Source organism: Ranitomeya variabilis, chromosome 8, assembly GCF_051348905.1.
Source record: "Ranitomeya variabilis isolate aRanVar5 chromosome 8, aRanVar5.hap1, whole genome shotgun sequence".
NCBI lineage: Eukaryota > Metazoa > Chordata > Amphibia > Anura > Dendrobatidae > Ranitomeya > Ranitomeya variabilis.
In genome coordinates, this window is record NC_135239.1 from 183761741 (window position 1) to 183773969 (window position 12229).

General features: G+C 39.5%; 1 protein-coding gene across 12 annotated transcripts in view; it reads right to left on the bottom strand.

The window, feature by feature from the left end:
* The window catches only part of WNK2 (WNK lysine deficient protein kinase 2), a 193768-nt gene that overhangs the window by 77025 nt on the left and 104514 nt on the right, over positions 1-12229 (bottom strand). For all 12 annotated transcript variants that reach the window (XM_077278262.1, XM_077278253.1, XM_077278255.1 and 9 more), the window contains exons 7-8: positions 8550-8769; positions 4222-4495 (exon numbers count right to left, since the gene is read on the bottom strand). In XM_077278262.1, the coding sequence (XP_077134377.1) occupies positions 4222-4495; positions 8550-8769 (494 nt within the window). The remainder of the gene's footprint in view (positions 1-4221; positions 4496-8549; positions 8770-12229) is intronic.

Consider the following 12229-nt stretch of genomic DNA (forward strand, 5'->3'; position numbering starts at 1 on the left):
AGCTGGATCCTTTACCTTACTTAGACATTAAAATAAGTTCCACAATTGGATGTGTTATAAAAGAAAAATATAGTTCCTGTGCTGAGATACTCTCATAAATGTGGAAAACAGTATACAGCCATTAAAGCATAGGATCGCAGCTGCTGATTTCTGTGAGGTAAAACATTTCCCTGCCTATATAAAAAGATATTTTACCTCACAGAAAGAATCCGCTGTGATCCCGTGTATACTTTGAGGTAAAAAATTTGTTTTTAAACAGGCAGGGGAAATGTTTTACCTCACAGAAAGAACCAGCTGTGATCCTGTGTTTTCTGTGAGGCAAAACACGTTTTTTAAACAGGCAGGGAAATGGTTTACCTCACAGAAAAAAAAACAGTTGCTGTAATGTCTGTATACTCTTTTGGGTCCTATCCTGCCCAGGAGATGTGGTATGATCAGACCATGCTCCTATACAATCAGACACGGCCATTACACAATACACAGTAGGGGCACATTTATAAGATTAGCTCAGCACAGGAACATTTTATTTAAAACATCCAATTGTGGAAATTACTATTATTCCAAGATCTATAGATTAAAATATATTTTTTTCCGGGGACAATCCACTTGTCTAACAAACACACAATCCCTGCATGTGTTGCGACTGTTGAACAGACATACAGCTGCGGGGACTCGAACATATTTTTCGAGCACGCCGAAGTCACTCGGTTAGCACCTGAGCATGCGCGGATAACACCTTATCCCAGCACGTTCGCTCATCACTTTTTAAATTAGATTTGCCATCTTATTAAGATCTGAGTGTATGTAAGAAAGGAATTTGCTTCCTTCTAGAAGGTTGTTAAAGAAATTTGTCCGTCTTCCTCAAACATCCTTCAAAATATGTCCAAGGTTAATGAGTGTTATTTCCCCTGTACTGTAAATACATCTTGCATTTACTCCAAAGTAATAGACATGTTCTGCCCTATTACCGTTAGATTATTTAGACGTGTCAGCATTAATGTACGGACTATATATGCATAATTAACTTGTTGGGTAGCGCAGAAAATACAGAACAGGAGTACATGCACCTGCAGTGCTTCCGCTGACTCGCGCTTCCACCATCATATATGCAAGAATCTCAGATGGAAGTGGAAACCAATCTGAAAGTACAGAACACGAAGAAAAATTGTTTGCAGATATCTACTTGTGCGCGAAGCGTTAATGTCAACTAATGGTGTAGGCCTGTCATGTACAATCTGTAATCATATATCAATCTGATCATGAACTCCGTGATGCCGTCACCATGGCTGAATGGTTTGGGTCACGCAAACGTTAAGAGTTTATTGTCAGGTGAGCAAATTTCGAAAGGATTTTCTGCGCTTACTAAGAGACATGTCAGTCTTTAGCGATCACTCTGACCTCTGGGACCTCCAACAATTCTGAAAAAAGGAGCCACGGTGTCGATTACAAACTCTGAGCCATTCACAGTTTTTGACCTCGTCAGATTTTCACCTGACTTCCGTTTCTGATTTGAACCTATCATATTCTATGGAGATGTGCAAGTCTGATTTTTCTTTTCCTTGGACCCAAGTGGTTCCGTGGAAAATGTAGGAGACACGACCGATTTTGAGACGACGGTTGGATCAAAATCGGCAATGGAATTTAATGGGTCCATGAAAAAAATAAAAAATAAACAATTCGATTGCACTGAAATGACATCCAACTTCGATCTGATTTTCACGGATTGTTAGAATGGAGAAGGTGGTCAGTTTGAGGTAAAAAAAAAAATTGGATGTGTGAGTGAGCCCTTTCCCTGCACATGAAGCTTGGCTGTGCAGAAGATTTTAGACAGTACAACATGCTTGAACGAAGCCCAGTTTTAAGAATGTTCCTGTGCAGAGGGAAAACTGTAAAGAGTACCCCGTGCTGAAACGGCCCCGTAGACCCTTCTCATTCAGAGAATCGTCAAGGGATGGTATATCCTAACGATATGACGACATTAAGGAGATGGAAATACCCTTCAAATAGCCAATGCACGTAGCCATATTATGGCTCGGTGTTGTACAACGTTGTAGAGGTGTGACAGATATCTACCATACCTCTTCATGCCTCAAATTTGACAGATTCTCAGTAATGAAAACTCTGTACAACATGTCCATTATTCACTCTGTATGGTATAGAGCCGCGAACAGCAACCATGCTGTGTCATAGACCCAAGGAATGTTATATATGGAAGGGACCTCCAGGTTTATCGTGTCCAACCCCCGGCTCAATGCAGGATTCACTAAACCATCTCAGACAGATGTCTGTCCAGCCTCTGTTTGAAGACTTCCATTGAAGGAGAACTCACCACATCTCATGGCAGCCCGTTCCACTCATTGATCACCCTCACCGTCAAAAAGTTTTTTTACTAATATCTATTCTGTATCTTCTCCCTTTCAGTTTCATTCCATTGCTTCTCGTGTGTCCATGTGAAAATTAGAATAAGGATGATCCCTCTACAGTGTTAGTGTTAGTGTGGGAGTCAACGTCAGGAATGACAGCCACGAGGGAAAGGTGATTCAAAAAATTAGTTGCAATCACTATTAAATTAAAAACAAAATAACATACATACAATTGTATATCAGGTTCTTAACCTGTGCTACATGTTACCCAGGGGGTACAGTACAGGACCATGTTTCTAGAGGATACTCGCAGTCTCGGCCTGTGGTTTCAACAAGTGGGGCACAGTGTATATTCATAGCCCTGGTGCAATTCTTTAGATCGCTAACACTTGGCATTATTTATTAGTATAATAAACCTATATATCGGTATCCGAAGATTAAATCCAAGAAGCTATATGCAGAATATAATCAAGGACTACCTATAAAAGCACATTTAATATGAAATATTTTCTGACATGATAATTTTATTGCTCACTCCATTATCTGTGTGTCGGACATTGTATGTTTATTACATTGTCTTAATTATGTTTTAATCAAACGTATGCAATATATATATATATATATATATATATATATATATATATATATATATACATATATATATATATATATATATATATATATATATATATATATATATACACACACACACATATATATATATATATATATATATATATATATATATATATATATATATATATATATATATATATATATATATATATATATATATATTTTTATTTTTATTTTTTTTAAACTCTGCACTTTTATTTTTATATAGGTAACTTACTAAATATTAGACCATGCTGAAAGTATCTGCTGCAGAGGGGAGGTACTTTTGTTAAAGGTAGAAAGAATATATCAACAGGCGATTACATTTTTTTTTATCTCACTTTAGTGTTTGGAAAAGTTTTAAAAAAATATATCACCAAAAAATAAACAATTCATATTTTTTTTCCCCCATGTGACAATCTGTATTAAAACTAAAAATATTAGATATCTTCCAAATTTTCACACTGGCCACTTAGGCTATTTGCGGTGGCAGAACAAAGTAGGAAGAGGTTTTCAGAAGCCTCATTATCATCATAGGCATAATTACAATGACGGATGATAAAAAATATACTAATCACAGCTGACCCTGCCCACAATGCCGTTTGCACATGCTCATTAGCAGCATCAATACAACAGTTAAATAGGTATTCCCATCTCCAAGATCAGAACCCAATATGTAGTAGGTGCAATAAGAATAATATCATCAAATATCTCCAAGTAGAAATGTAGTATAGTTTTTCTGATTTGCTATATCACTTACCCCCATGTGCAAGGCATTGCAGTAGCTTTGGTATCTATGGTTATGACGACCACTCGTATAGTGACAGTTGGTTGTTGGCGGTTGTAACCATAGACACCTAAGCACAGATCGTATTATGAAAAATAAAAATTAAAAATAAATGCATTAAACAGCAGGTGATTTTCTGATGACAAGTTCAAAACAATCGTTTGCCAATATATTCGTAGACGAGAAAAAACACATGTTCAGTGTCACTTTAAATGGGCATTTCCTATAGTTAAAGGGGTAGTACATGCCTCTGCTTTTTGCCAACGGCCAGCCCCACACTGGTCCATGGGCTATAGTCCAGCATTGCAGCCTAGCTTCATCGAAAAGAATTGAGCCAAGTTGCAATACCACTCCCAACCAGTAAACAGGTATGGCGCAATTTTTTTTTCCATTCCTTAATGAGCACCACCAATCAATTCAATCTGATTTTTTTTTTGGGCAAAGACAAATACTTACATGCTACTGAAGTAATGCTGGCAGGGAGTTTGGGCAAAAACGAATGCTGGTCAGCCTCGAGTTCATCGGCTTCATTTAACGTATGCTGACCGATGTGGGAAGAATGTGCCAATGGCGCTAGTGGTGTCTGAGGCACGTTCGATTGTTCCAGACCCTCAGGATTAGAGTTTTCTTCTCGAATTCTTGCCCGTCTCCATTGGATTAACGCCACTCGATCCCGTATTGACTTTCCGACAATTTTCACATCGTTCTCATGGAAAAATCCAGATTCCACCTTAAGAGAGACAGTTTTAACATGATTTATACCCCAAATTGATCTTCTCATCGACTTGTACTATTGACTTAGCAGAACACAAATCAATGAATGCAACGCAACGTATATCCAGCATTTGCCAAAATTTTACATCTTGTGTGACCCCAAAATTTGGATTACATCTAATATGATCAGGTATTACAGTCACACCTTACAGCCCATGATTACTTTAGAACCTTCGCAATTCTTATTCCAACAATCTTTGGGAAAAAAAGAAGAAAAAAAGCTCAAACATGTCTCACTCCCTGCTCTTTCTGCATGATCATTGATTTCCCTACGCAGGGTCAACGTGAGCCCCATCACTAAGATGGCGACTATTCCAGCACCGCCGGCCGCTTGTGCTGCGCCTGCATTATCCCTCTGAAGAACGTCATCCTCCGCGTGATCAGAAGGATGATTGATCCAAGTATTGATGTCAGCTTCTTAGAATACAAAGATGGTATTGATCCAATTAGAAAAAGCTATTTTCTTCCCTTGTTGTTAAACTATTTCGTTGGCATCTAATACTTGATCTTGTAAATACTGTGAACAAAGTCTGCTTAAAGGGATGTTCCCCATCTAAAGAATACCAGTGTTTACAAAAACCTGTAGAAGAGCAAGGACTTGCTGCCAATGTGCACGTACCAGTTTTGTATGTCAAGAAATTGTCTTGACTTCCACTGTTTGAGTGGGCAAATGCTGTCAAATCATCGACATTCTGCCAGAACTATAGGAGCATGAACATCCTCCCTACGCATTTCCTAGCATGTACTGAGCTGGCCTGCCCTGAGCTGAAAGCCCCCTATCAGTTATGCTTGTAAGCAGTTAGAGAGGAGCAGACAGAAAAAGCCTTGTCCCAATTTCCTGTACTCAGTCTCATCTTTGCTGGTTGAGCCTGATTGCACTTGACAACAGTCATTGGACAGGACGTTAGTCAGAAGGGAGACATTTGAAGATCAATTCAATATTCCATTTGTGCTTCCCTTTTTGTCTAGTATTTGTTGTTTTTCGCCTGTTTTTCATTTGCTTTCTACTCTTAATTGGCGCTACTTTTAAAGTCTTTCCTATGGGTTCGCCTTTTTTTAAACTATATATTTATCTATAAATATACAGTTGAAAACAGAATTTTACATACACTATATAAAAAGACACATCTGCATGTTTTTCTCAATATCTGACATGAAATCAGAATAAACCTTTCCCATTTTGGGTCAATTAGGATTACCATAATTATTAATATTTGCCTAATGCCAGAATAATGAGAGAGAATGATTTAAGGCATTTTTAACCATACAAAAACCACAAACAAGGATGAATCTACACGGACATACAATCAAGAATGAACTGGACAAGCCTGTGGGAAAACCGCTCTCTGGACCTGGATACTATATGACAGATTTTAAAAAGATAAATAAAAAAGTCTTAATATTAAAAGGTCATTTTAAGGATGACAGAAGAATTTGAGAATTCAAACTGATAAAGAATTCTTTGACAATAGGACTCAATTTAACACCTGGATTTAGTACTCACTACATGGATACAGTTCAAACTCCACCAGACAGACTCCAGATACCTAAGGGAACATTCCCACCACCTCTCCATTTATTAAAAAACCCCTAATTTGATTTCCTTGGCTTATGTTTAGGAGGCATCACCCCTTCCACCTAATAAACAAATGTCCTGCTGTAATATCTCTTAAATGTTGTGCTCTTGTCTTATTAATTCATTTATAGACCTACCTGAAGAAGGAGGCCCTGTGCTCTGAAAGCGTGCAAATATTTTTTTTTCTGGTTACCGCATATACTTGAGTATAGGCCGAGATTTTCAGCCCATTTTATTAGGCTGAAAGTGCCCCTCTCGGCTTATACTCGAGTTGTTGTCCCAGGGGGAGCGGCGGCTGTCACATACTCACCTGCTCCTGGCGCAGTCCCTGCATGTCCGATGGTCTCCGGGCAGCTTTTCCTGTGTTCAGCGGTCACGTGGTACCGCTCATTAATGTAATGAATATGGACGTATATTCATTACTTTAATGAGCGGTACGTGACCGCTGAACATAGGAAGAAGCTGCCGACTCCCGGACACCATCTGACAGTGAGAAGCTGCCAGGGACCACACCGGGAGCAGGTGAGTATAACGGGGGAGGGCAAGCATTGCGCGATATTCACCTGACCCCATTCCACCGCTTAGCGCTGCTCCATCTTCCGCGTCCTCCAGCTAGCTGTGACTGTTCAGGTCAGAGGGCGCGATGACGTGTTTAGTGTGTGCGCCGCCCTCTGCCTAAACAGTCAGAGAGCCGGAAGACGGAGCAGCGCGGCGCGCAGCAGTGGAACGGGGAAGGTGGATATCGCAAGTGCCCGGGGCCTGAGCGACGAGTATGTAATTTTTTTACTTTAATCGCAGTATATGGGGCATAATCTATGGAGCACCTTATGGGGCATGATCTGTGGAGCATCTTATGGGGCATGATCTATGGAGCATCTTATGGGGCCCATCATGAACTGTATGGAGCATTATATGGGACTCCTGATTCAATATGGATATTCAAAAACATTTAAACTACTGATGTCTCAATTAATTTTACTTTTATTGTTATCTATTTTTAATTTGGAAATTTACCAGTAGCTGCTGAATTTCCCACCCTAGGCTTATACTAAGTCATTAAGTTTTCCCACTTTAGGAAAATCAGGGGTCTCGGCTTATACTCAAGTATATACGGTAGTCAAGAAAGGTATCACTCCGAGAATACTTTTGTCATTTTTGGGCATAAAAGTATTTACAGAGAATTTTCTGGCTAACACTGTACCACAATATATTTTTTTATTGGACATCGTGCAAAAAATAACCAAGATTACTGCAAGACAAAAAAAAAAAAGCTTAAAAAGAAAAATTCAAAAATAATGATTCGGACCCCTCGTGCAAGTGATTTGCAAGTTGTCTATTTATCATACTGAAGCTGTCTCAAAGCCTAGTCAGTATTTCAGCCTTTGGGAAGAGTCAGACGGCCTTGTAAACGCCAACGAGGAGCACAACGCAATGCTCGGACTGGCCGTCAGCTCACCTCACTCGAGTGTGAAAGGATGTATTTCTATGGGGCTGTCACGCTCGGGTAAGAAGAGCTGATGGACAGTCCAAGAATTGTGTTGTGATACTCATCCGAGTTATACGGCCATCTGACTCTTCCATTAAGGTTATATCCACAGGATATTCCATACAATGTCTGATAGATGCGGATCTCAGGTTTGGGAAGAACGGAACACTCGCCGGCGCCGCCACCTCTCCATTATTGTCCCTCCTGTATGTAGCGGCTGCACGATCCAGCAGGTTGATTGTTACGAGACTCCTGTCACATAAGACCAGATCGCAGAGTTGGGGTCCGCATTTATCAAACTCATGGATCGAACATGAAGAATAACTCATACAGACAGAATGTCTAAGGAATGATCCTTGCACATCATTAGATAACTGTGTGTCAAACCATAAGAGTCATATGGTTTTAAAAAGGTGCTAATTGAAGAGGAAATAGCAAAAAGCGCTGGAGAATAGGTTATTACTGTATTTGGGAGGATCCTCCTATAAGTACCCTACGCCATGGCTGAATGAATGAATGCTCGAAGTGCCATTTTTGCAAATACATAAAATGTTGTCATATACCTTGTTAGGGGAAACCAGTAATTACTTTACCTTTTAGCAGATTGAAGCTTCTCCTGACTTCAGGCTCCCTTTAACATTTTCTGAAACTTCCTCAAGCCTATCAAAGTATATCTAGTGTAAACTAAACCGGGAGGAGGGGGATGCGGCTGCAGTTATTCACCCAATAATTCTGAGAATGGGATCACTAAGGAGAAAATTGATTTGAAAAAGCCCCCTTGTCAGTGTGCGTGGAGAGAAAATATGAGAAATTATAGAATTCAACTGAGGGAAGAGATAGGTGATAAATGCTTAATGGACAAACCCGTCAGCACATTGTTTTAAGTGGCTCAGACCACGAGCTTCATTGTAAAATAGAGGTTGTCCTATAAATAATCAGAGCTTTTACCATTTCTTGTGCTACATCTTCAGGCGTTTCCTTCTCCACGTCAAAAGTAAACTCAATGGCCCCATTATCTTTTGGCTTTCCTTTCAACTTCTTCGGGTCTTCCACCCACAATCTTAAGGCAATCGCAGACTTCCTTCCGTGGTCTTCTTCTGCAAGTTCCACCCTCACCCCAGTGTCTTCAGCAAAGAACGCATGGCCTAATAAATCTTTAATTTCATATCTGAAACATGGAAAACAGTAGTAAAGTAATACGATGTAGGTTTGTTACTCAAGGGTAACAACTATTTCAAAGACTATAGATTAGAATCGTCAAAATAGAAGAACATGGCTACGGCACCCACCATTAAAGGGTTATTCCTAACATTAAAAGCCATCAACTATCTTTGGAATAGGTGATAACTTGCAGACCAGCTGGGACCACCAACAATACCAAGAACAGGCACCAAAAGGTCTCAGATATGTGCACCACCACTTTATACATTCGATCTGAGACTACCGGAATTGGCAATGGGTGATCACCGTTACATTTCGGCAAGGGAAGTTCAAAGTCCTATTCTCGTGATCAGACCTTACGAACCCACTTTTAACGTTGGGACTAACACCTTATTACAGGCTTAAATTTTCAACCCTTCAACATAAAAGCAATGCACATAGTAAAAAATAAAAGGAAATACACTGGTCTACAGTCATTTTCTGAGCCATATTCACGTTTTCTCAAAAGGAACAGACCAGTAATGTGGTGCATTCCTCGTAAATATTGTTCCAAAACTATTCTTGACCCGAAGATATATCTCTTATATTTCTGGGACTGAAAATCAGTTTTCAGCATCTGAAGGGGTAGTTTCTTCAAATCCCATTTGAAATGAGTAGAACAGTTGTGGAAATTTCTGCAAAAAATCGGCTATGCATGAATTTATAAATATGCTTTTCTTCAGTTTTGGTTTCACTCCACAAAAAAATATTATAAATATGAGATAAGCAAACAAGTTTGCTGGACTATGGTGCAGCAGCCAGGTCAGTATTCCATGCCGCTGGACAGGAGCCCTCCGAACTTCCTCCTACCTGCTGGCATCTCCAGATACTTGTTGGCTTATGCAACGTCATCATTGTAGTGTGACAATCTCATGCTGTTTTGCCAGCCTGGAAATGCCAGCAGGCAGGATGAGGACCACAGGGGTCATGACTAGCAGTAGAGATGAGCGAACCCGAACTGTAAAGTTTGGGGTTCGTACCAGATACCTAGTGTCCGGAGCGGAACTCTGAACACGGACTTCTCCCGGAAGTCCATTTTGAGGGTGATGGAGAGCCCTTTTTATAGTACCAAAGTTCAGGTCCCCTTTGACTTCTATAGGATCAGGGGTCAAGTTTGGATACAGTTCTGGTATCCGAACCAAACTTTACACTAAAGTTAGGTCGAACCCGACCATCCACAGGTCAACTCATCCATATCCAGCAGCCATGAATAACTGAACTGGTAGCTGGATGACCATCATTAGTGATAATTGTAAGGCCTGATTCACACATCCTTTCTTTTTTTCTTAGACTAAAAATGGATCTGGAATTCTGGACCATATTTCAGGTAGGCGTCTCAGTTTTTTGAAGCCATATTACCTTTCTTACTTGTATGAAAAGAAAAAAAAAAGAAAAAACCTTAGTTCTTACAACCTGCTTTTTAACTTGTATTGGTGACTGATTCGTAACATGGATCAAAAGTAGGGCAAGTCTATTTCTCCACAGATTATTGGTCCACAAAAAAAGGAAATGCAAAAATAACATGTAACACTTAAAAAAAACCAAAACCTGACATGTGAATCTGGTATTCGATTGGTAGAAGTCCCACCACTGGACACCCAACAATCACAAGAACAGGGAACCCCGAATCCTGTGTATGAACGGAGCATTGGTCGAGCACATACTATGGGACTGCTGGGGACAGGAGGTGCAGCATATGGCCATCTTCGGAAGTCCCACATTCGGTCAATGAAGCCTAGCACATGCTAGACCACCGTTCGGCTCACACAAGGTTTTTCGGGTGGTGACAAAAGTAGTTATCATTGTAAACCTAAGCAGCAACCGTAGTGGAAAGCCACAAATCTGTAAGAAATGCAGTCAGTACGTGTTAGCACGTCAACAATGACATTACCATGAACTCTCCTTGTTCGAATTTCAACATTATTTGTATCATCAACGTGCCCTAATCTAATCCCTAGCATCAAATTTGATGAATCTCCATGGTAACATCCCTCCATTATATGGTCATGAGAAGGAGAATACTAACACACAAAAGGCATAGAGGACACAGTGCCCCAACGCAACGTCAAAAAGCATAGAATAACATATCTCGAGGAAAGGCAGCGCTGTGAAGATGGTTACACTAAGGGCTTGTTCACACTCTGAAAATGGCAGTGTACCCCACAAGCCAAGTAAATGAGATTCCGGAAAATCTCATGCACATGCTGCTTATTTTTTTCAAGCTGTCTGCAACATGTCAGTTGTTACAATATTTTTCACCCATTCCAATAAATGGGGGGAAAAAAAGAATGCAATAACGCGGCAAAAAATGTGGGCGCCTAATACAGTGGAAATCTTTAGGAAAAAATCTGCTGCAAATACTCAACGTGCACACATACCCTAAGGTTCAACAATATATCAGCATAGAGATGACATATATACACATACACGCATATATCCATATATCTATCTATTTATCATCTACCTATCTCTATCTACCCATACATACAAAAAACACAAACACACATATATATATATATATATATATATATATATATATATATATATATATATATATATATATATATATATATATATATATATACACATACACATACACACACACACTAGATATATACAGGGAGTGAAATAAGTATTGAACATGTCACCAACTTTCTAAGTATACTTCTAAAGTTGCCATTTACATGAAATTCTCACCAGATGTCAGTAACAACCCATCCAATCCACACAGGCTAAAAAAATCAAACCATAGATGTCCACAAATTAACATAAATTAAGTTATGTGTAATAATGAGAAATGAGAAAGGGAAAAAGTATTTAACACATGAAGAAAGAGAAATGCAAAAGCCATGTAAAGTCATCCCACCAGCTGAAATCTATCAGTAATTATAAAGCAATCATGCCATAGTGAAAAAGAATATCAGCTGGTTCAACTGATGACCTATAAAAAGGTGTCTCATTACCAAGTTGCCACACAAGAAACCTCTTATGATGGGTAAACCAGCGAGTTGCCTCAAGACCTTCACAACATTATTGTTGCAAAACATACTTATGGCATTCGTTACAGAAGAATCTCTAAACAGCTGAAGGTTGCAGTGAGCACTGTGAGGGCCATAATCCAGAAGTGGAAAGAACATCCTTTCCCCATAAACCGACCATGACAAGGTGCTTCCTGCAAGATTTCAGACAGAGGAGTGAAAAGAATTATCAGAAGAGTTGTCCAAGAGCCAAGTACCACCTATGAATAGCTATATAATGACCTGGAATCTGCAGGTAGAATTCTTTAAAAGAAAACTATAAGTAATACACTCAATCTCCATGGCCTGTATGCACGCTCTCCTTGTAAAACTTCATAGCTGAACAAAAACGGTAATTAGTCTTACCGGTAATAGTATTTCCAGGAATCCATCCTGACAGCACCATGGAGG